We start from the raw sequence: 25,476 nt of genomic DNA on the forward strand, positions 1-25,476 counted from the left end.
CCAGTGTGGCGTCAGAAACTAAATTTGGTTTCATCGAACAAGAAGAAATTTCTTTAATAGTTCAATTAAACCTCGACCACGTTTTGTATCTGACTATCTGTCGTGATTGTCGATGGTTCAGCGTGTTTCGTTGAGAAGTCGTTTTGAGAAGAAATTAAATGTGCCCCAAATTCAGTCCTTCAATAGCAAAACAGCAAAATCTCCATTGCTCTCTTGAGATAACTCTGCGCAAATATGTGCTAAGAAAAGCCGTTTTGAAGGACCTCCGATGTGGAAGTTTAGTGTCCTCTCAAACCTTTTAGTCGGAGAACTCGTTTCCAGGTCTTTCTGGAGTGTGACGAGTGACGCAAACCGAGAGGCAACTGGGGAGTGAAAAAACAAAGGTGGGGGTTCACCCAAAAACACACCATTTTTTCAAACTTTTCTCTTGGTAAGATTTAATTCCAAACCATGACAAAGTATACAACTTTAGAAAGCTTAAAGACTAAAGATTATGAACAAAATATTTTAATACCCTAGAACTGTATCGTAACCTGACACCGGCTGATTAAATCTGCCACCTGCTGGGAAATACTAGGGCGTACTTGAGAAAAGATAACTCCTACAAGAATTGATCAAAATGAATAATACAGGTGAATATATGAAAGTTCATATATTTGAACTGCGGAGGATATAAAGATATGATTGATCATCGCAGTTATGCACACAGCTTAAGCAGCTGTGAAATTAAAAAAATTCAGGGCTGAACGGGATCCCGTTCAGACCTACTTTTTTTTTTTCAGGCTTTAATTTCACAACTGCTTAAGTTATGTGCATAACTACGATGATCAATCATATCTTCATAAAATGAATGTTTACATTTTTTGAAAGAAGACAAATATAGAGATTTTTGAAAAGTTAGAAACACATGAAACGGTGACCAGTTAAATCTTGTAGAGAAAATCCAGCGTACGTTTCAAAGCAGAACTTCGAGAAAATGTACCGAATGGAAAGGTTCTCGGCTTAAAACACAAAACTTACTCAGAACAACAAATCCTGAAATTTCAGCTCAATTGAACAAATCCTTGGCAAAATATCTTGTTTTGAGAAAACGAACTTTGAACTTTCGGTAACAGAAATTCTCAAAATAAAGCATCAAGACCTTAAGATTCAAATTCCGATAAAAACGAATTTTTTTAGAGAAAAAATTATTATTATTATTATTATTATTATTTTATTATCATTATCATTATCACTATCATTATCATTATCATTATCATTATCATTATCATTATCATTATCATTATCATTATCATTATCATTATCATTATCATTATCATTATCATCATTTTTATGTGCCATTTCGAGGAGCAGTGGGTGAGTAATACAGTGGCCTATCCATCCATTTGGTTTCGATATGTAGATGACACTTTCTCCTTGTTTGACAATAAGGACAAAGCTACAAGTTTTCTACATTACGTCAACAACAGGCATCCCAATATCAAATTTACTATAGAACTCGAAGAAAACCAAGAGATCCCATTCTTAGATGTCCTCATCAAACGCCATCAAAATGCCTTTTCTACAACAGTACACCGAAAAAAGACCTTCACAGGTCTTTACACCAAGTGGGATTCTTTCACACCAAGAAAGTACAAAATCAGTCAGGTCCGCACCCTCACTTATCGCTGTTTTCGCATCTGTTCAACATCTTCTTCATAACAGGCTGCTCTCTCTGATCTCAAGAAAACACTGCTTCTAAATGGTTACCCGAAAGGCATAATTTCCTTCAATACGAATGATGTCTTAAACAAGCATAGGCACAGACCTTCCGAAACTGTTACCACGGTTCCCAAGAGAGATGTAATCCTTGTGCTTCCTTATTTAGGTTTCCGAAGCGAAGTTTTTAAACGCCGTCTTAAATCTTGTGTTAATAAAGTTTTTGGTTTTGTCAATCTTAGGTTGATTTTTCAGAACACTTGCCGAGTTAAGTCCTTTTTTCCTTACAAAGATCGTTTAAATCGCTCGCAAAAATCTAAAGTTGTATACAAAGCCAGCTGTTGGGATTGTGACGCTTTCTATATCGGCAAAACAAACTGGGACGACTGCATGACAGAAAGGTCGAGCATTTTAAAGCCCTTACGCAAGTGGGTCACGCTTCCGCTGTTGCTGATCACGCAATCTCCACCGGCCATAACATCAAATGGGACCATTTCGAGGTCTTAGCTAGTGGACAATGTGATTTACATTGTAAAATAAAAGAAACCTTGTTTACACGTGACTTGAAACCAACACTTAATGACAGCAGTGAAAAGCTGTCACTTTATTAGCTATCACCTTTTGTTTTCGTTATTGTTTAGTTAGTTATCAGTACCTCGCTTTGTATTTTTAAGTTTTAAATCTTTCGTTTTTTTGTAACCGCCACTTCTGAAGATGCGTGCTGTAGCATGCGAAACATCAAGAAAATTTTAGATTGTTGTTCCAAACCATACGTAGTTCATGTGTTATGTTTGTTGCCGCTGTTTGCATTTTATTTCTTGTTAAATTGAAATGGCCAAAGAACAAGAGTGTTTATGATATTATTATTATGATACTACTATGATTATTGTTATGTTTAATAAAATTATTATTATTACATTTATTAAAATTATTATTATCATTATCATTATCAATATCTTCATCGTCATTGTCATCGTTATTATTATTATTATTATTTCCAAAAGGTCTAGATAGCAGCAGATACGTAAAGATTTTAAGGAAAACGACCAATTTTTTAAGTTTAAAAGACATGTTTCGACAGAACTTCTGTCATCTTCAGTTGAATGAATGATTACAAAGCAAGTTGAATAATAAGTAGGCAAAAATGCTAATTAAGACAAATAGTAACAACAGAACGTGAAAAGGTGTAAATTAAAAGGATAATTTTAGATTTACATGGTGTAATTGCTGATTGAGGGGCCCTTATTCGAGAGAGGGAGGAGCTAATTCAAGGGTTTACGGTATTTCCATCGAGGTTTTCTTGCTAGATGTTTAATAAATTGTGTTTGGTTGGTTGAATTTTTCTTCCCTTATCCCTTCACTACCCCCTCCCCCACCCTTGCATGTAGATGGACAAGGTCCCGTAACCACACCCTGCAGAGCGTTAAGTATGTTTAAATTGATGTGATGTGGCTGCTGGCTGGCAACATTTTTTAAGTAAATTTACTTGGAAGCTAGCAGAAGTCGGAAAGTTGAGACATTTCTGCTCGGACAGACAAAGGAACAAATATAAATTTAAAAGCAACTAGAAAAATGTTTTCACTCTACGATGGTCACAAATGATTTTTGGCAAATTAGCTCAAGCATGGTGTACCTGCACCCCAGTCAGTCGGAGTAAGCTCGTCATGACGGAATCCTATCCTAATGTCGACCTTCCTGATACTCTGCCTCTCATTGGAATGAAATGGAAAAGCTGGCTATTCTATTTATTGACGTAAGTTTGCTCAAATTCGACGACCAGACTACATCTGCCGCCGGCGCCATCCCCGAAAAATAATCCCTCTAAATAAAAGGACTCCCGTCCACCTGCCCGAATACACCCGAAGCAATACCTCTTCGGGAACAGGAACCTCCGCGTGTCAATTCTTTAGGTCTAGAATTACAGCTTAGATCGATATCTCATTTTGTTTTTTTAGATCTCATGTTTTCACCGACTATGGAAAACGTTCTCATCAAGGAGTGAAGAGTTTTGATGAAAATCCTTGCAATGAATGAAATGCGCCCAAGAAAAAGCAAATATTATCGCCTGTTTTTAATCATTTCGAAAAGGCATACAGTTCAAATCAAAATGAACGAACAAGTCTCATAGCGCGTTATTTTACGCTTGCATACCTTAGATTTAGTCTACCGATGACGCGCAAATTTTCTGCGAAAACTTAAGTTCGTCTGAGGTGTCACGCATCGGTATCCTGGCATAAGAGTCGTTTAGTAACGAATACATGTGTGGATTCGAAAAAACATAGCCACAGAATTTAACTTGTCACTGATAATTTTGTTACAATTCTGTCCTAGAGCTAAGTTTCCACAAGGCTTATCGTAGCTCAATTAAAAGGAAACAACTCTCCGTTTAAGACATCTCAGGACCGCTTCATGTACGATAATGGACGAAGCTTGCTAGCAAATCGTTAGACTTGCACCTTCATTGGACTTAATGATGTCGTCGGCAGACTTCCTTTAGACAGCAGTTATAGAACGTTAATCGGTCAGCTCCTTCTCAGAGTCACCGCGCGAACTGAAATTCACACAAGTGTAGTAGGCTAGGCTCACGCTGTCACGACATTTCTACCTCGCTTGCAGCTACCCAAAAAGCAAGATGGGAAAAATGTTCTTCCTATAATATCTGCTTAATTAGTAGAAATAAAAGAAAAAAACAGGAAAACTTTCCATCACCTCACTTGTCATGCTACAGTGAAGACCGCGGGTGTTTTCCATTATGCCAAAGATTCCTGAAATTTCGGTTCGATATCAAATGGAAAGGTTCATTTTGGTTTCTTCCGACCGGAATATTCGGGATCACCTCTGGAGGTGGTCCACTTATTTCGGTCGGACCGGTCCGACGGAAATTTGCCTTTCCGTTGTTGACAAACCGGTTCACTGCCCTGCTCAGTCTCTTCATTTATGTAGGGAATTCGGAAAAGGAATAAAAAATGGTAAGAGTCCGATTCCTCTTGGTTGGCCCGGTGTGATCGGAAAATGTCGTTCCATTTTCCTCGGGTATTGGCACATGGAAGCACCCCGCACGTAATAAATACCATATTAGGACATTATGCCCGTTTTTGGATTTTTTGGCGGGAATCTTTTGAGCCTCGCAAAAAGAGACTCGCGACTCGCGGCTCGAGGCTCGGGCTCGCGGGTTCGCAAAATAGCCTCCCCCGAACTGTAGGACGCGCAGTTGACAAGTTGTTGTAGCGCTAAATAATAATGATAATAATAAATAGATAACAGCAAGAAGTTCTCTACATCTCATGCTAAGTGAGCTCTACAAGCTGCTGCCATTAGTAAAGCCCCCCCCCCCCTCCCTTAAAAAGAAAAAGCAAACAAACAAACAAACCAAAAAAACGGACATTTATATTCTAAACGAGGGTAAGAACTCGCCGAGTTTCAGCGTTAGGGGGACCTGAAGGTCAGTAGAGGTAACGCTAGAAAGAGCCAACTTGTGGTTGTTGGATTTCGGCCTGTCCGTCGCTAGGAAATGCCGACTACTAACTTAACGTTTACGTAGTCCTAACCCTCAACTTCTCGCTGAAGACTGCTTTAAAAATATTCAGTGAAACGCAAAAAGCGCGTAATCGCAATCGACATAATTTATGATGACTAACTCCTCTCCTTACCTGCTTATTCAACTGTCGATGTTCTCACTCGCTCGGTGCCAGTTGTATATATAGAACTCAACGAGTCAGCCTCTCACAACTGAAAACATAGACTAAACGTGAACTGGCAGCGATGAATGTCTTGCCATTTTGCCAGTGTTTTTCACGAATATATAATAAACGGTACGTTGTTCGCAGTGAAGACCGGAAGGATGTCCTTAGGACAAAAAGCCAGGGGGGCAACCTTTTCGGGAGTAATTTATGTTTCGAGAGCTTTCAGCTGCCTTGTTTTGCCCTGGGGGATCAATAGCAATGTCTCATAGAATTGAAGCCTCGGGTGTTTTTGGAAATGTGTCGTCAGTTCGAGCACCTGATAAACATTTCGTTTTCAGACAGAGATGTTTTTGAAGCATGAAAACGGGCAGGAATTTACAATTATATAGTAAAATCCTTTTTCAAGTCTGTGTACATTTTCCGGGAATATCACGAATGAGACTAACATTTAGAAAAGAGATCAATATTGAAATGCCTAAGGAAAATTTATAGTTAAAATGAACTAAATGATCGTGACAATACATTATTGTGTTATCGGAAAGGGATATCAACACCGCCAAAGACAAATATGGGTTCAGTAATGCTTCTGTAGCAAACTTTTCTCGAGGATATTATCTTTTTTCAAAACGGAGTAAGCATGGCGCCTATTACGTACATTCTGATATCGAATAAATTTCCATAAAATATAGTTTCTGACATAATTGATCAGTACTGCTGAAAACAAGGCAAGATATGTTATCGATCAATTCCAGGGTTGTAAATTTGCCACGAAGGGTAGGGGCAGTCTGGATTTTTCTACAAATTACTGCAACTCAGGGAAGTCAGGGGCTACAAAATCCAACCACTTCAGTTTAAAACCGGAATGTACCCCCGGATACGTTGTTCAACTTAATTTTATGTAGAGAACGTTAGTTGCTCAGTTTTGGTACAGCTACTCCTGAGCTAGTCTAATATCACATACATTAAACGCTTGTGAAATATTTAGGCAAGGCGTGAAAACGTTTTTTGGGAAAAGTTTAGCTAGAATCGTGGACATCAGACCTTTTTAATTTCACGATTTGTAACTACCCAAACATTTCAGAGCTTCGCCTGTTTCTTAATTAATCCAGTCAAACCATGGTGATTTGTGTTCCTAGAAATAGCTTTTCGTATTGTTTAAATGCAGACGTCTCTTATTGTACGTTAGTAAACTCTCTGAAGAAGTCTACGAAATTACGTTTAACGAAACGAGCCGTCAGAGAAAAAATAAGTTATACTACCTAAGTTCGTAGAGTGCTAATGACTAGTTTCGCTTTTTTTAAATGCTTTTCAAGTTCACAATAAAGTTGACAGTTAGTTGTGATAATACACAATAATAATAATAATAATAATAATAATAATAATAATAATAATAATAATAATAATAATAATAAGATCCCAGATAATATTAGAATAACAGAGCTACAGAAGACCGTTCTCCTTGGAACTACTCACATACTTAGGAGGACTCTATCCAAGCAGACTTATGAACGCCCTAGGCTCGCGGATTGAACTCGGCACCATAAGTTAAAAGTGGCAAGACTTTAAGGACTTGGTCATGGTCATGGTCATGGTCATGATCATGATAACGATAATGATAACGATAACGATAATGATAACGATGACGATAACGATAATGATAATGATAATAATCGTGGCAAGTGTTACGCAGCTTGTTCCGTCTCGGCCAAGGGCCTCACCAGAGACCTTTCTGCTTGGCAAACTCTTTGGACATCGCGCCCAAAGTCGCGTTCGCTAATAAAATGATGACAGCAATCTCGCCTTTTATCGCATAAGGATTCCCGACCGCACAAATCGCGAGTGAAAAGTGACAATAAAGTTGACAGTTACTTGTGATAATACATTGCTCGTGGCTAATCTTAGGCAGCTCGTTTCGTCCCGGCCAAGGGACTCATCAGATACCTTTCCGCTTGGCTTTTCAAGTTATGAATATCAATCTTGGATGCAACTTTTACAACTGTACATTTAGGTAAATTGGTCGAAAAATGGGTAAACAATTTGTTTTAGACCTCTGTTATGTCAGAATGTTCAATATCAGGTGAAAGTAATTGATGTTCTGACCGCTGGAGATCCCAGTATCTTCAGTTCAAATATCCAAAAACTCCTTTGAAAATATCAATTTTATAGTTGACCCTTAGTTGAAGCACGGTAGTTTTACGCGTAGTGAAGAGTGAAAACATCAGCCATGCATATGAAGATTGTACTCACCTGAACAAAACGGAGCCTTGTGCAAATGTTCTTCAAACAAATTGGATGTAGAACCTTTTATTCCACAGCTGAAATGCTTTGCTTCCTTTCGTCATATGTCGTTTAACGCCGGAGGTCTTCTTTTAACTTTTAGACATTGAAATACAATGAAAATTCAAATATGGCCTGACCAGTAACTCAAATGCAAAAGTCCGTAGAAATCTATATAATAAGTCAAATTATTGTCGCATTTTGATTGGTTCTTATCTATGATCTATTGGAGGACAGACTCATAGATGATTGCATTTACAGTTTTTTTTTTTTATTACTATTATACAATCTAACTTGAAAACTATGATAAAACAGATAGATTCCATGTTGTCGTGCAGTGACACTCTCGCTTAACGACTCATGTGCCACTTTTTTGTTCTTACAGTAATTTGACATCATCTCTGATCTATTACTGAACAGACTCACGGCAACATGGAATCTATTTTTTACTGACTGAGATATCAGACTAAGCTCAAACACAAGAAGAAGAAAGAATTTTCACTGCACACTGCCACTGGCAACTGAGTTTTCTAAAATTCTAAATTCTAAAACATTATTGAACAATCTATTTCCCACTGAGGAAGGTGCCAGCCAAAAGCAGCCATCCAGCAGGCAAGAAAAATGTACTCTCACTTCAAAACCCAATTAATACATTACTAGTAAAACATTTTGGACGATTTTTGTTTCAATCCGACAATCGCCGTCGGTAGCAGCTAAGAGTCGAATCTTACTCGTTTGTTTCACTTTCCTCATGTATTTAAAATGCTTGATCCATTCTAAGTTTGTAATTCAGATACATCCCGTTCCTCAAAGACGAAGCCTAAAGAACAAAACAATTCTGTATTCGGAAAAAAAAGTGTCAATAGGCCGGGATCTGGCAGGCGTGGCTGTATAAAATATGTTCCGGGTCAGTCAAAACAGGCCTCTTTTTTGTTCTTTCATACTGTTTGTTATTTTTCAGTCTTTCTTTCTGTTTTTGTTCGCCTTGCCGAAGGGATCAGTCTGTCATTTATGTTTATTACATAAAGTATTTTACAGATTCAGCTGCTAGAGTGATCAAAGTGCATTGCTTTGCTTTTACAATAGGAGTCACCTACGGGAAACTTATTTGGTGGAACAACACTTTGCAGCTTTGACGGAGCTCTAAAGGGTATTAAGTGATTTAAAAGCTTTCACTGCAGTAAAGAAAGGCACACAGAAATCGACAGTTTTCACCTAACGTCATAATGCAACCGCATGGGAACAGCCATTTCCTGTTTTTGTTATCCACAGCCGGTTAAGAGTTAAGGTCAAATCAGCAGACGCAGGTTACAGAATTATAAAACTGGCTTACTCTAACTCACATTCTACGGTTATGCGAGGTGCCAAATATCGCCGTCGAATCGTAATAAGCGTGACCCAAATTTTAGCTATTTTCAGCGAGGTGTTTTTTCAAAAGTGCGGCAGTTTATTTCCCCAGAAAAACAATTTTCTGTTAGTCTTTTACTCTGTTATCAATATCCAGTTAAGTTAAAGTCGGAGTAATTGGTATCGCAAAGTCCATTGAAAATTATCAGTCAGGAATATTTCCCACCAAAAGTTTGGCGAAGAGTATCACTTTATTCCGATCTTCTGCGAATGTTATTCATGATTAACTGAAATATCCACTTAAAATAGTTAGTTGGACTACAGGATAGAATTAAGCTGTAAACATCGTTACTAACCTATGTAAACATTTAAAACTCGCCAAATCCTTACCATTAGTAGACTGAATTTTCCCGCGAGAATTCTATTTTTAACGTCACGCGTCATGGAGAAATATAATGGTTCCCCAGTTTGCTGATCTTTTTCGCTGTCGTGTAGAACAAACTGCAAGGTAACAGTGATCGATATCGCGAAGCTTTAACCAAAATTGAATTTAGGGCTTTTGCAAACCCATTGTCTACATCGATTTGTCGTTTTTGGAAGGCGTCACGCTCTACAGATTCAACTTAAGTTCAGACGACAGGTGGAGTTCACAGTGTTTTGAAAACATTAACTGTTCTTCCGAATCAAAAAAATCGCCAAGCAAAGGGGATGGATTCAGATCAGTTTTTCTTCAGTTATTAGCGTGCAAATGAGATGGTCGAGGAAAGATCATGTCAGAAGTGGTGTCCATTTGGTGCAGCTGAAAGCAAACAATAAGGAAATGTAGGCTATGACAAATCTTTCTAGCTCAGTCCGGCCGGCCGCTTGGCGGCCTAACATATTCTACTCTGAAATTCATGAAGTCGACTTGTGGCAAGTCTAAGGACAAACGAATGGAATAACATCTCAAGACGTGTAATCGCTGCTATGTCAGGATTGCCAGCGGAATTCTTTCTTGTGTTCAATGATATGTTGTCGGTTGTATTTGCTTGTTTTCCGCTCCATTTCCTTCCTTTATTACTTGGTGCGCGCAAAGTTGCCTGAAGCCACTCTATCAAAGCGAGAACTGGTGCACAACCACTCATATGAAAATGAGTTTAATTTCAGTATATTAGTCTCATTTTCATATGAAAGGATGGGCACCAAGAATCGCTTTGAGAAAGAGGCTTAAGGCCATCCGGAAATGGCCCATTGACTTACGACCACTTGATATGCAGCTTGAGATACTGATTTTGTGCTTTCAGTAAATCATGGATATTTAAACAATCGCAGAAGATCGTAATAAAGTGATATTCTTCGCTAAACATTAGGCGCCAAATATTTCTGACCGATGCTTTGCGAGACCAATTACTCCGATTTGCCAGTAGATACCAATTTTAACTAAACTGGATATTGATAACAATGTGAAAAAACATCAGAATAATACTTTTCTGTGGAAATAAACTTCAACACTTTTGACAAACAATTCGCTAAAAATGGCTAAAATTTGGGTCACGCTTGCTAACAATTCGGCGGCGATATTTGGCTCCTCGTGAAGACCGTAGAATTAAAGCGAAAGACTTCTAGTCAGTATCTCAATCAACTGACTGAGGCAATAGATAGTATCGCACGAAAATAAGAATTTCTGGAATTTGTAAAAACTGCATTTTAGGCTCGCCTAATTTCGGCCATTTTAGGTCGCTTGAGAGGCCAAAATCATGATGCCGCCGGATATTTCTAAGAAAAACGAACGCCTACCTCGGCAAATGTCATAGTTGGTAATCATTTCGGATGCTTCATTATACCGTCAAAAGATGAAGGTAAATGGCCAACCTCGATCTTTTGGTTCTTCCCGGTTTCATGTATTGAAATAATACTGATACAGGAATGGAAAACCAGTCGGCGTTCATCAGTTCCAGGTGGTTCGTCTTCGAGTGATTCGACTTGCTTCCTAGTTTAACGGAAGTAGCCTGACGCGATGTTAGGTAGCCTGCGAACGCAGACGTATTTCCAGCTCTCGCTTGTCTCCGCCAATAACGTCTGCAAACCCGAGGCAAGAAACGATTTCTGTGACGTAGGAATTTTAAGCCAATCACAGTATAGCTCAAGTAGCCCCAGGACTACTGTGCGAGGTATTCGCTGCGAGGAGCACTCGAGTTTCATTCTATCATAGAATCTGATTGGCCAAAGAGAAATAAAAGTCATACGTCACAGAAATCGTTTCCTGGCTCGGGTTCGCAGACGTTATTTTCGGCGGAGACAAGCGACAGCCGGAAATACGTCTGCGTTCGCAGACTAGATGTTAGGCTATAACGCTTTTTAAAATAAAATGTAAAGAAATCAGAATACAAGCATTACAATTTCGGTACCATTACGAATGCAATTCAATCTTGCCTGATCTGCTCTATATTGATGTATATACAATGAAAAAATTGATCATATTTTTGTGATTATACCTGTTTGCTTATTCTCAGAAAATGCGCATTAGAGGTTGGTTTTTAATCGAGTCATTGTGATCTCTAGATTGGTCTGATGCCATGCAGTCCCCGTAAAAAGTTTGGAATCTGAATGGCGTGAACGAAACCCGTCTTTTTAAACCACTAACACTTCAGCATTTTAAAGGGGCTACGTCACGGTTTGCGCATCTTGAAATTTTTGGCCCAAATTTTTCAAGTTCGTCGTTTGTAATCCGTGTCAATCTTCTTCATCCTAAACTATCCTTGTTTCTTTATGGTTTATTATTACTCTTTGGTATTTTTGGATCTTTTTTTTAACTATTATTTTCAGGCTTTCTTCAATTTTTAGGTTATTTTATACCTGGCCAAAATAGCTCAAAATACCGTGACTGAACTCCTCTTTAACTTTTGTTGTCAAAATTGATTAAATGGCGAGCGAGTTGCACGAACCGTGGGCGTACGTACCTACACAGCCTCGGGAATGCGAAGAATCCTCTCACAGGAATATTACATTAGGAATGTAAAGAATCCTCACACAAGAATCTTACATTGGGAATGCAAAGAATGCTTACACGGCCAATCTCGTTCCCAGAGCCCACGTGTCTTTTGGTCAGCGCCTGACCAAAAGACACGTGGGCTCTGGGAACGAGATTGGATTGCAGCAAATCTCTTCATATCCTCGTGTCCTGGCCTCCTGACTCTGGTCACGTGGACATGAGGATATGGCGAGACTTGTATTTCTGTTTTAAATTTCCTTCGTTAAAATCTGGAAGATCTGGAAGTAGGTGCTGTAATCGAATGGCTCTCAACCAGTGGATACTTTTGGAAAGGAAACCAGCGTTGAATTACAGAGGAAATGTTATTCCAACAATCCAGACAAGCATTGTCTGCAAATGCTTGTTCTAAGGCCCCGCCGGCTAAGTGGGGCAGAGGGCACTGGGAGTGAGTGGACGATTGAGATTTTGTTCAGCGGCTCACATGTCAGTGGAGCACGCGCATTTGCAGCATTCGCCGCCATCTTGTTTATTCTTCGAAGGTTTTGTTGCTTTACAGAAAGTTTTTAATATGATAAACAGCCTTTTTGTCATTAATAATGTCGGGTATGTGCTCACTTCATGTAGTCAAGTGATAATTCTATTCACCTCTGCGGTAATGTTAGAAAGTTTTCGATTGAAGTAAATTTTAACGTCATCTTCCACAGGGACATTTTCCTCGAAAAACACTGGAAAAGTGTTATCAGTAGATCTGTGTGTGATCATTTCTTTGAAGCACTAACCAAGGTTAGTTAGTAATATTTTCTTCATAAAAGTTCCAGCTAGCTTGATACTTCCCATTGTACAGGAAGCTGGCCTTTCGAAATGAAAATCGTTTTATTTTGATTTCACTACCGCGATAAGGTTTATTTCATAGATAACAGAAACGGGGGAGGGGTGTAATCATGAATCCTGGTTTGCCTGCTTCCTGCTACAGGAATGGCACAGACGCTATTTTTCTCTCAGTTCCATGCTGCACACAAGTCTCCCTGTTTCCCACCCTCCTGTTCCCCTCCATCGATATATCTTGTACATGGTGTACACTTGTTTTCCTCTGAGAGATGTGCATTTATGCTGGGGATATCAAAGTTGCAGTGTTAGTCTTCCATCCATGTTTCTGTTTTCCCGTACTTTGTCTCACTCTATGTCACAAAGAATTTGGTGCACTTACAGCTCTCACTACCTAAGTCAGAATGTTTTTATGAAGAATGCTGTTTTATTATCAGTCAGAAAAGTGGAAATATGTTGCAGTGTAAAAGTTAGCTGACAAGTGTTTGAGAAATTGAACAGCATAATTTTTTATCAATCCAAAAACCACAGGCGTTAAATAATTTTCATATATCATGAACCTTTGAGATGATTATACTTTGAAGAAAATATAAGGGGATTAAAGTCTTTGGAACAATAATTTACTGAAAAGATCTTTTGGGTGCCCTTGATTATTTTAACTTCATTTTCTTGTGCAATTGTCACATTTCAATGACATGTATTGGCTTAGAGCTGGAGTGCAAGGGTACAGTGCAACACTAAGGCAGGGTACATCGCACAATCTCTTTATAAATAAAATCAGCTGTTGAAAGCAGTGCTTGGTGACTGACCAAATTCACTTTATTTTGGACTGAAGCTCTTTTTTTTGTTTGTTTGTTTTTTTGTTTTGTTGCATTGCCATTAGTTGCAAAGGATCCATTTTTTTCTTTTATCTGGTCATGTTTCATTGGCCTATACATGTAGTGTTTTAATGTTGTAGAAACCAAAGTTACATTTTGGTCAAATGTTTATATGTTTCCAACAGGCCAATTCACCTGAAGATGTACCCCCAGTAATTGCTGCTCCGCATCATTACCTCATTAGTATCTACAGGAATGACTTGTTCTTTCTGGCAGTTGTGCAGTCTGAAGGTACATGTATGAGGAAAACAAGTACATGTTTAATTCAAGTGTAAAAACTTTAACTTTGAGAAGTGCCTTGCTTTAGGCTATTATACATACGGTATCCTTCACCTCATACGTCAACTACATGTGTACAATGTAAAATAACGCGTCTTTTGAGATTGGCTAGATATGTAGTTGTCATTTAATATTACATATTATTACATGTACATGTAAACACCAGTGAAATACCAGGATTTTTCCTTTTACTAAAAAATCATATCTTCATCACGTGCAGTGAAGATACTATTTTCATCTTTCACACTGTCAAGATATCATTCCTTTTTGATAATATTTTTCTTTTGTCCCTTTAACTACACTTAAATTTGCTGATATATGATTGAAACATCTGCGGATCTTCTTCGGTCATCTTCGGCAATCTTTGGTAATCTTCGGGAAATGTTCAGAAATGTGTGGAAAATTTCGGAAGCGTTCGTCTGGCCTTCGGAACGGTTTTTGGAAAAGCTTTGGAAATCTTCGGAAAGTGGTTGTAAATCTTCAGAAAATCATCAAAAACATCGTCATTAGTACAGGGCTTCTGATATTTTGCGTGGTCGCGGAGCTGCGAATTTCACGTAAATCTGCGAAATCCCGCGAAATCCTGCGAAATTCGCTAGAAATCTTACCAAATACTTGTCGGCACAACATGTTTGAAAGTTATCTTGGCTGTTGGGGCTGCTTACTTGCTGTAAACTTGCTAAATTACCTTGAAACTTTGTCACTGCAACGAGTAAACAACATCCCAAAACTACCAGGAGTTGTTAGATTAATGTTGCGAAAAACTGGGCAGCAGCCATGATGTAAAAAGCTTTGTCATTGGCGCATTTCTAGAGTGCATTGTTGTTAAAAGAGCAAATGATGTTCTCTGTTAAAAATAACCTTGTGGTCAAACATAGACCAAACCGCAACCTTCATTAATCATTTCTTGGCAAGTACGAAAGTCAAAATGAAGAACCAGAATCAAGAAACGAAGACTGAAAAGAATCAAACATACCATATTTCCTTTGTGTAGTTTGTCTCTTTACTGTTTGCCTCAGATGTTAAAAAAAATCAAGAATCGATGTAAACAGAACTTCGAAGATAAGGCAAACAACATGCAATTGGATAAAGAAGATATTCAATGGAGCAACTTGAATTGTAAATATCTAAGCATAACTCTTGTGTTTTTAATATCCTGATTCTGTTATTTGTTTTTATTGTGTTCAATAAGCTTACTTGTTAAGTACGATTTCATATTGCGGTACGAAGCCTGGGTAAATGCTCTAAGAGTGTCTAGTTTCATTAAAAACGTTCCTCAAATCAGCACAAAACCAATCACTTTCCAGCAAAAGTTGTCCAGAAAACTCCTGCGAAATCAGCCGTTTTTTACCAATCGTTTTTCATTGAAATTAGCCTTGAAAATTCCCGCGAAATTCCCGCAAAATCGTCCATTTTTTCTGTGAATTTGTCCCAGAAAATCCAGTGAAATTTGACTTTTTTTTCCTGCGCCCTACCAGAAGCCCTGTTAGTATGTTTATATAACAAACAGAATATTAAATGCCCGGTTGTGGATACAAATTTTATCTTCACATGGTCAACTCAATATCTCACTCATGCGCTGTACTCACTCGTGAAATATCGAGTTGAACACTTGAAGATAAAATTTGTATCCACATGCCCGTGTGTAATATCCTCTATATATCCTTGGTACAATTTGTGGGTATTTTTCTCTGTTTCATAATACATTTATTTATTACTAATAAATTACATTAACAATACACTCAGAACAAAGAAAAATACCAAATTGTACCATGGCTAAAATTGAACCACAACCTATACATGTTTATAGTATGCAGGGCAGCTTACATAAAATTTACAACATTTCATTATTTTTCTACAGTATGTATTAAATTTACTGTTAGTATTTGTATCATTACTTACATGAATGGCCTCATGGTTAGTATTCTTGTCTCTGGACTGAGCGGTCTTGGCCAGGGTCATAGTGTCTTGTTCTTGCACAAGACACTTTACCCTTACAGTGCCTCTCTCCACCCAGGGCTTGAAAAAAGTGCCGTCCGATTGTCCCAGACTAGTAGATTTTCCTTTTGGGCAAGTAACTTTTCATTCTCACTAGCTCGATGGGTAAGTGATCAATTAAGTCATCTACCAACTAAATCATGAAAGAGCAAACTAAAACTTCCCCAGGGCAAGCAAAATTTTAGAGTTACTTGTCCCAAGGGCAAGCTGGAATTCAACTTTTTTTTTCGAGCCCTGAAATGGGTACTGGCGAACTTAATGATGGGGGTAACCTGCGTTGGACTAGCATCCCATCCAAGGGGGAGTAGAAATATTCCTAGTCACTTCATGTAACAGAAACCGGGATAAGCTCCGGCCTGATGGGCTACTTGGCCCATATGTATACTTTACCTTTTACTATACTTGACACTGCTACTGTAATTGGAGCCTAGTTCATGTACAAGTCATGCATTTTCTGGTAAATAAGAGTTACAACAAACATTAGACATCCATTTACTCAATGTACACATGTACAAGTCAGTTACAGAGAGTTCAAGCTTGAATTTGTTTTCACTTTATTTTCACAACTGCTTAAGCTGTTTATTTAACTGTAATGATCATGGATGTCTTTGCATTACAGAGATTATTAATAAAGGTGATAAGTCACATTGTTAATATTATTTTTCTTGTAACGTTGTATTTTCAGTGCCCCCACTCTTTGTGATAGAATTTTTACACAGAGTTGTGGACACGTTTACAGAGTACTTTAACAGCTGTAATGAGACGTCTATAAAGGAGCATATTGTTGTAGTATTTGAGGTGAGAAAAAGCTATGATCATTGATGAATACAGTTGTAGAAGTGTAGTTCTGTATTAAGCCATACAGTACGTGTATGCTTGTGTTCCAATTCATCCATTTTTCTTGAAACCAAGACGTCTTTTTTGTCATTAGTTACTTGAGGAGATGCTTGATAATGGCTTTCCTCTAGCAACAGAACCTAATATCTTACGGGAACTTATTAATCCTCCAAGTATTGTCAGACAAGTTGTCAATACAGTGACTGGTGGTTCACAGTAAGTAACTTCTTATTTTGTGTTGTTGTTGGCTACAAATCAATACATAATATTATTATTATGCTGTGGAAACATGAACATCTTGATACTCTTTAATTAACAGTTCAGTCATGTAGAATTTGATTATGAGTTCCAGAACTGCACAACAACTGAATTAGTGCCATGAAACAGAAACTACATGTAACTGTTTATTGATCATGTTGTTTCAGTGTCAGCTCCCATCTTCCAACTGGACAACTTTCTAATGTTCCATGGAGAAGAACGGGTGTCAAATATACACACAATGAGGTATGAATTGCTTTTGACACATTTCTCCAATGGTTGGTATCAAAATGAAGAGCAGTAAAATCATCAGCCAGCTGACAATGAACGTTTGTAGAAGCACTGAAGCATTGGTGGCTATAAAGTGTGGTAACCTTTCTGGTCTTTGTGGTCTTCTTTCTGATTAGTGTACATACTTGTTACACATATGCAATGCTCTCAAGTGGTATACCATGAAATATTCCACGGGTCGCTTGTATTTTCTTGGGATACACACAAGCTTAGGTGAGTGTGTACACCAGGAAAATACAAGTGACAAGAAGGATATTCCATGGTATACCACGAGAGAGCGTTGCATAACTATTTTATACCATGCCGTAGGAAATACACAGTCAAAGCGACATATGCGCTGCGCATGATGGGAGGGGTTGTATGTAATACTGTCAAATATACAACTGCTTTCCTGTATTCTGTTTGGCTGTATTTTCTATGGCATGGTGTAAAGTGTTGTAGACCATACAAATGTCAGGTTGACCATCAAACACTCCCCGAAGTGAATTTTCCATAAGAGGGGGGTGGCAGGGGGTGTATTTCTGGAACTACATGATTATAAGCAATGTTTACAGCTGGCTATCAGACACTTTCCACAAGTAACTTATAGCGTTGATGGTTGGTAATTTTTTACACATACAGTTTATATGTATATTAAATAGAAATCAGTTTATACCTTATTCTGACTAGAAGATCTCTATTCTTTGCAGATTTACTTTGATGTCATTGAGGAAATTGACTGTATAATTGACAAGCATGTATGTGCACTCATTAAATCTGACTTTCATATAGATTGTGTGTAATAATGTTATTGTCCTTAGTGAACACATTTATACACTCTATATGCTTACTTACCAATAGATAATCTTTTTACCAGGGTTCAACAGTTTTTACAGAAATCCAAGGAGTGGTTAGTATGCACAGTGTACATGTAATGTCTTCATCATTTTAAGTAGTCTTTATAGTTTTTTTTAATTTGAAGTAATTACAGTAAATATCTTCATGTGCTTACACTGGGGGAAAACCACTATTTATTAGTGCCAGGTAGTGAGTGCTAGTTATGAGTGCTAATTAATATTTTTTTCTCCTCACTGACACAGATTGATTCATGTTGTAAGCTGTCAGGAATGCCAGATCTCTCACTATCATTTGTCAACTCAAGATTGTTAGAGGACCCAAGTTTCCATCCTTGTGTGAGATTGAAAAGATGGGAAGTGAGTTTACACTACAATAAATGTGTTATCCAAGTGCTCAAAGAAAGGATGAAGTAAATAATCTGCAGTCTTAATCCTGATTTGTCTGCAGTCATCTTCATACAACACACAGCATGGTGCAACGTGACCCTGCACTCCCACCTCGTCCTGTGCTGTGCATTTTTTGAAGTTGTAGGAAGAAGACTAAGGATCCCTTTCTTCCTACCCATCTCACACTGTGCTCCCACCTCGCCCCGTGATGCGTGCTGTATGAAGTTGTATGGAGACAACTGGGGACAAGTCAGGTCTGAATCCATAACAAGTTTTACACATGTATATATGTACATGTAGCTGTACATGTAAAAGTGCAGATTCTTAGATGTAAGTAGGATTGGTGGAAGTGGATTGCAAACTATCAAACTGGGTTTTTGTTTTATATTGTGAAAGCTGAATTTGTTACATTGTCTCATTTGCTGAAAAAAAAAATAATAATAACAATCTTTTGCTTCTTAGGGGGAGAAAGTTTTGTCATTTGTTCCACCTGATGGAAATTATCGCCTTTTGTCCTATCACATCACAGCTGGGTACGTCATATTTCTCTATTCAATAGCTTACTTTTGTGGGAGGAAATTAAATAAGAATTATGATATGAAGATTCTTAACTGAGACAATTTTACCAGATGGTTTTGTGACATTCCAATTATTTTTTGTTTTTGTGCAGAACTGTTGCAATTCCAGTGTATGCAAAACCACAGATCTCTTATCATGAGGTAAGTTATTGATTTTCTTCAGATTGTTATCCTTAGAGGTAGTGGTGGGCCGATGATCGATTATAATCGAAAGTTGATCGAAAAGTGTAAGCGACGCGACAATTGATTATGCTTTTTTCATAATCGATTGTTGCGGAAAAATAAAAAAAATTATTGGGGACAAATAAAAGTATTAAAATCAATAAAAATGTACGTTTAATATCTTGGTGTGAGTTGTCTTTTTCTGTGGACTCCTAACTTCTAAGTCATAACAGTGGATAAAATATAAGATTGAATGTGTTCACCTGTGCGTACCCTGCCCGCTGAGTTGTTGTCACTTCAAATACACCACGCATATTTGAAAGATGTGGCATGCTAAGCTGCTTTGTATTTCGTAAACAGCTTAACCAAAACATAAATTACAAGCTCACTGTTTTGCGTTTGTAGTATCACTACTATCACTAGCGAATGAAAGGTATTAAGAAACAACATCGCAGCGAAATGTCGAGTCAAATTAATTCCCAAGGTCCTCTCTCAAACCTGCCTTGCTTACATGTTGCTGATGAGTCCAACATGGCGGCTGAAATGGCCGAGTTGGAGATCTGTCGTTATCCTGGAAATGCCAGGTCAAAAGTGTGGGAATATTTGGGTTTTTATCAAGTGAAGGAAGGGCCCAAAACAAAAGAAAACTTGGATATGACGAAGGTAATCCGTAGGCTCTGCAGAACGCAGTGCGCCAACAAAGGTTTGTGGCACGTGTGTTTTGTTGATTTCGTGTCAGTCTCATGGAATGCTTACTGGTATATTTTTCTGATTATAATCGATGATCGATTGGTTGGGGCAATCCGATTATTTCCGATGATCGATTGTGAAATCTCAACTGATTCCCACCGCTACTTAGAGGTCAAGTTAGTGTACATGTTCTTGTATGTTGCACTGTCACACAATCACACTAAAATACCTAGAACATTTTTTACATATCTTTTACTCTTAAACAAGGCAAAAGTTAGAGAAAAGTGCCTACCTCTGAATGTAGAAATGCATAATAGTAATTTCTTGGATGACAAATTACTCCTTTATTTTGGCAAGAAATTTCAATGTTAATATATAATTTCACATGTGGAATTACAAAATTGCCATTGCAACATTTGGCACAAAATTTCTTGATACAATAAACAAGTCATCACTGTAAGCGTAATGTGTCACCCATGATGTCAAAAGGTAATCAAATAGTAAACTAGTCTCGTGAAATTAAGAAACAATTTCACTTACGTGTTGTCAAAAATATTTAAATAATTCCCCTCGCCTAAAGGCTCAGGAAATTATAAGAATTTTGACAAAATGCAAGTGAAATTATTTTCTGATTTCACTGGTCACCATTTGATTTCCCATACTTACTGCCTGCCTGGTTGGGACTTCTTCTTGATGTGAAGCTATCTTAAAACTAAAAAGGTCTGTACAAGCGCCAACTGGCTAGCTGATGAAGAACACCAAGTCGGGTCGTTAACTATGATTATTGATTAACCTTGTAATATTACAGTGGAACCCTGCTTTTTCAAACCACCAACTGCAGAGGGATGGAAAGTTGTTGAAAAAATTGGGAAGTTAGGCTAACTTTCTCCCAGTGTTTTTTTCAAGGGAGCAACAAATACCTTCCAATAATGTAATCAAGATCAGGAGGCTCCAAAAATCAAAGGTTGAAAAAAAGTCGAAAATGTAGGTCTCAAACTACAGATATTTTTGGTTGACATGAGTTGCTGTGTTTCCCTGTTAAGGGAGTAATCTTTGTACTGTTTCAGGGTGGTTCTGGAAGGTTTGACCTCACTGTTGGTCCTAAGCAAACAATGGGAAAAGTTGTAAGTACAGCTGGAAAAAAATTAAATAGCACAATGCTTAGCATACATCAGCAAAATAACATGTCCTGCTACAAACATGTACTTTTACGCTGGAGTCAGTCATTTGCAGAATTTGTTTTCTACACTGTTGACAGCCCTCTAGTTTGTCATATTTTCATTCAATCGTTGAATGCGCTGATAGATTCACAAGAGAACTGGACGCCAACGCAAAACGGGAGACTTGACGGGGTAGGAGGTGGGGACTGCCTTTTGGCTCACTTCGCTCACCTCCCCACCCCCAACCCTGCGTGTTTTGTGCTGGCAATCACTTGACTTCACTCGCTTTTTCTTTTACCGGTTCAATAATAGAGAGGTTGTGACTAGTCTGTTTGTTTTCATGCTGTACAAGTATACAGGTATTGGGTTTAGAGTAGGTAAAAATCAAATATGCATGTAACCTGGCTACTCGTTCTGTGTAATTACATGTACAGATACATCATGACTGGATTTTCCTTCAAATAGGGGAGGGGATGGTATTGGAAGGAGAATAATATTTTCACATACATGTTCACTGTAATTCTGTTTTGTATGTATGTTCATAATCTTACATTGTACCTTGAACTTTATTTACCCCACAACGCTTGTGTACGTGTAGTTGTCATTGTTAAGGGAGGAAAAAGAACTCAGGCAAACTGTTTTTGCTCACTTTAAGGTGGAAGACGTTGTGGTGACGGTCCCCTTCCCCAAGCAAGTGTTGAATGTAAATCTTACTCCTTCAGGTAGGTGCAGAAATGATTTAAATTAATTTACCCCATCTGAAAACATGTGAATAGCCTGAAATGCCAGTCATCTCTCGCCCTCGGGAAAGGCTGAGGGCGGGAGGTGACCGACATGTGGACATTTTGTGATAGTTATTTGAATGCTACTGGCCCTATCGTAAAACGTATAGTACTCATTTCTATGACGCAGTTAACAGGCTTTTATTCTTGTCTTTTTCTCAGTTGGAACATGTTCCTTTGATCCAGTCAAGAAAGAGCTTATCTGGGATGTAAGTTCATTCGATTCCGAATTCTCTGCATTCTTAGTCAAGTGATCTGATGTAGAATAATCGTACTCTGTGAGCGTCTCTGTCACCTTTTTCCCATTTTTCGTTTACATTCTGAAGGATCCGTGTGTAGGTGGCTGTTCTTAATTCTCTTTATTATTGTCAAAAAAAAAAAAAAACGCTGATGTGTAGTACTGCGTTTTCTTCATAGATTGGTAAAATAATACCACAAAAGTTACCAAATTTGAGAGGAAATGTAAGTGCAACTTTGAACACTTTTTTGTAAGTTTAGTTGCCAAGTTCGTCAGTAGTGTAGTACAGGAATGTTTCCTTATGAATCTTACATCAGATTATCTGTCATGACAAATACAGGAAACAAAAGTAAATGTCGATACAATATGAGGGACTGCGTCGAAGTACACTTGTGGAAATAGCTTGTTTATGGCAGATGAAGAAACCACACTAGCCAAACTAAGTCTGTTGACTACATTAAGATTACTGGAACATAGCAATATTCGACATGAATCGTTTTTGTCGTTTCAGATGTCTCTTCAGACTGGCGTACCTCCCCCTGACGAATCTTGCACTATATCTGTAAGTAAACTTCTTTTACTCGTCTTCGCTTTAGTGATGTCCGCTTATAAAATGTCACACAACAAGCGCTCTGATTGGTGGAACTATATGTTTTGGAGTTTGAGAACCTTATCTGACGTACTTGTTAATACTGACATGTATTTCGGTTTCCTTGGCAATGATGATCTGTAAGCCGCACTAATGGATGTAAGTTTAGTTAAGTCTATCAGCTCATGTGTTACAGTGGTGAACACTTCTTGAGTGCCAGTAATGTTTTAATCATGATAACTTTTAGGTCAAGTTTAAGATCTCTCAGCTGGCAGCTTCAGGCCTTAAAGTTAGCAGATTGGATATTTATGGAGAGGTAGGTAAACGTGAAGCTTAAAATGTTCAGCTTATTTCGTGGATGATCTTGTAAACGGCTCCCTGTCTTGAACGTTGATCAGTAAATGTCGTAACATACAGTGTAGTAGTTGGTATGTGGTCCACACGGATGTTGTAGGGCTGTAGGATCTGCGCGATTGTCTCCGAAATGCTCTTGATGCAAGGTACAGTCAGTCAGTGTAGTAGCAGGTCTCGGGTTTCTTTTGGTGTCGTCTAATAATTTCAGCGATGTAGTTCAAGGCATCAAATCTGTTTCCGTCAGATATGTTGTCCGGTATGTCAAACACTAGCTTCGCTCTTGTCGTTAGTCTCATCGTGTCTTTGTGTGACGATGTTTCGTCTGGCTATTTGTCGGTATTAGTCGGTTTTGTGTACACCGTGGTTCGTAATTCGTTGTTGTCGCAGCTTACCAAGCAGTCCTAAAAAAGAGAGCTTTCCGTTTTTTTCGAGCTATTTGGTAAACTGGTTGTTGGGGTTCTTTTCGTTAAGGTGGTCGCGAAAAACGTCGATTTCGTCCTTGTGTACATTGCAGTCCTTGTATAGCATTGATAGATAGACAGTTGATACGTCGGACACCCCAGACTTAAAAACACCATGACTGCCACTGAACGCTTATACTTGTACATGTATGTTCTTTGCTATTCATTCATTAGCTTTTCTGAGGGATTGGACGTTATTAATTGACTGTGGATTCAGTCGAAAAGGGGTCGCGCGTCACTCGTGCCTGCCACGTGCTTACCACGTGCGTCTCGGATGCTATCAGGGGTTTCATTAAGGGCCGGGCACCAGGCAAATAGACCGGTTGTGAGAACGATTTTGCCTGCCTGGTTTGACCATCTAGAGGAATGTTTTTCTTTTAAAAAATAGAAGTTCAGTTCAAACAGTTTTGCCCGCCTGTAAAAACCAGTTGCCCTCTTGCTGAAAACGTTAATGAAATCCTTGTGCTATAAAGTTGCTAAACTGAGTAACTTGGGTGTCTCACTCTTCGATCTTCCTTTCTATTTCAGAAATACAAGCCTTTCAAAGGAGTCAAATATGTTACCAAAGCAGGAAAATTTCAAATTAGAGTGTAGAAGTATATTTTAATAAAATTGCTCTGAATAGCTATTATTCTAATTACAACGAGGTAAACTATGAAGAATGGTGATTAGTTTAGTCCAGCGAGAGATAATGAGTTCAATTGCACTGTGTAACTACTGTACTCAACTACTTGTTCTTAGAAATCATATCGCAAATCTTTTCCCAGTGCTAGAAAAAGTCATCTCCTTATCTTCAAATTTAAAATACTGTAAATACATAAAGCCTGTTTCAGTTGTTAGTTGTTGTTCCCCTATATGAATACAGAAAATTCATTTTTACTGCATCAAATCCTCGTTTTCATCACGAGGCAACACAGTGGGCGAAACGTATGCCGTAGAAAGCCTGGAACGAGAGTGAGCAAGGTTGTTTGCGTTTTGGAGGGAAATGAACAGGCTATCCTATGTTCACCCTAATAAAATTGTTCTGTTGTTTTTGTTGTTGTTCCGCGCTATTCGTACAATTCCTACATGAGCTTGAGCATCGAATCGAAAATTTGGGACGAAAATAATGGAAACAAAAATAAGGTCGCGGAAAGTATCGTTCCTCTTGTTCAATGACGGGGAAATTTACGTTAACAAATATTCGCGTTCATTTGATGAGGCATTAATTTCCTACAAGAGATGAGAATCTCTTATTTCCTATGATAAGGTATAGTGGATTATCGTGGGTATCAACTGCTCGTGACCCGAATCTAGGAACGAGATCGGGGAAAACATAGCCGCAAGAAAACGGGTGGGTAGGGCGAGAAACCGAAACGGACCTTTCCATTTGATTTCCAACCGAAATTTCCGGAATCTTTGGCATAATGGAAAGCACCTCTTGATCCTCCATTTTTGGTGCCGCTTAAACATTGATTTGTATTTCTCCGTTCCGTGTTAAGTTTTAAGTAGTATGTGAAATTAGCTCGCCACTACTCACGAGCTATCACTGGTACTAGCTTGCAATAAAATGAAGGATGTCGAGGAAAAGGTTGTTGTTATTCATCGTGGTGGATGCAATAATAAAGTGTATTATCGTTTGTCTCACGATGTAGTCACTTGAGATGTAGATCGCGACGTTTCGACTGCTTACTGCTAGTCTTCTTCAGGCGATAAGGTCGACTGATTGCACGGTATCATTTATATCACAAAGGTCGGCTGTGATTGGTGCATTTCGATCCTCCTATTGTTCCATTGTTCCGGCGAGTAGCTGTTCCCTCAGTGGTCCGTTGTTGTACCGTTCTCCTGTTGTTGTGTTTCTTGATCGTGGGTATCCATGCTTCAGGAATTTCAATTCCACTATCCCTGTTGATGTTGT

The 25,476-nt window shown here is 38.4% G+C and overlaps 1 protein-coding gene across 1 annotated transcript; it reads left to right on the top strand.

Annotated features, from left to right (window-relative positions):
• The first annotated feature begins 11,884 nt into the window (after nucleotides 1-11,884).
• Nucleotides 11,885-24,620, top strand: LOC145488372 (AP-3 complex subunit mu-1-like). The gene is made up of 18 exons (XM_081467228.1): nucleotides 11,885-12,579; nucleotides 12,681-12,759; nucleotides 13,805-13,910; nucleotides 16,642-16,754; nucleotides 16,888-17,009; nucleotides 17,219-17,297; nucleotides 18,032-18,079; nucleotides 18,199-18,231; nucleotides 18,422-18,535; nucleotides 19,028-19,098; nucleotides 19,236-19,284; nucleotides 21,063-21,119; nucleotides 21,811-21,877; nucleotides 22,100-22,146; nucleotides 22,355-22,399; nucleotides 22,687-22,737; nucleotides 23,012-23,080; nucleotides 24,108-24,620. Exons 1-18 carry the CDS (start codon nucleotides 12,458-12,460, stop codon nucleotides 24,171-24,173), a joined length of 1,338 nt encoding a protein of 445 aa, XP_081323354.1. The 5' UTR covers nucleotides 11,885-12,457; the 3' UTR covers nucleotides 24,174-24,620.
• Nucleotides 24,621-25,476: the final 856 nt, after the last annotated feature.

Source organism: Orbicella franksi, chromosome 1 (assembly GCF_964199315.1).
Source record: "Orbicella franksi chromosome 1, jaOrbFran1.1, whole genome shotgun sequence".
Taxonomy (NCBI): Eukaryota; Metazoa; Cnidaria; class Anthozoa; order Scleractinia; family Merulinidae; genus Orbicella; species Orbicella franksi.

Bases quoted from the DNA above. Each gene is read 5' to 3' on its own strand.
- LOC145488372 (XM_081467228.1), top strand. From the start codon at position 12,458: ATGTCAGTGGAGCACGCGCATTTGCAGCATTCGCCGCCATCTTGTTTA. The intron at 19,285-21,062 runs GTAAGTTATTGA...GTACTGTTTCAG, and splicing joins CACAGATCTCTTATCATGAG to GGTGGTTCTGGAAGGTTTGA. The intron at 23,081-24,107 runs GTAGGTAAACGT...TTTCTATTTCAG, and splicing joins GATTGGATATTTATGGAGAG to AAATACAAGCCTTTCAAAGG.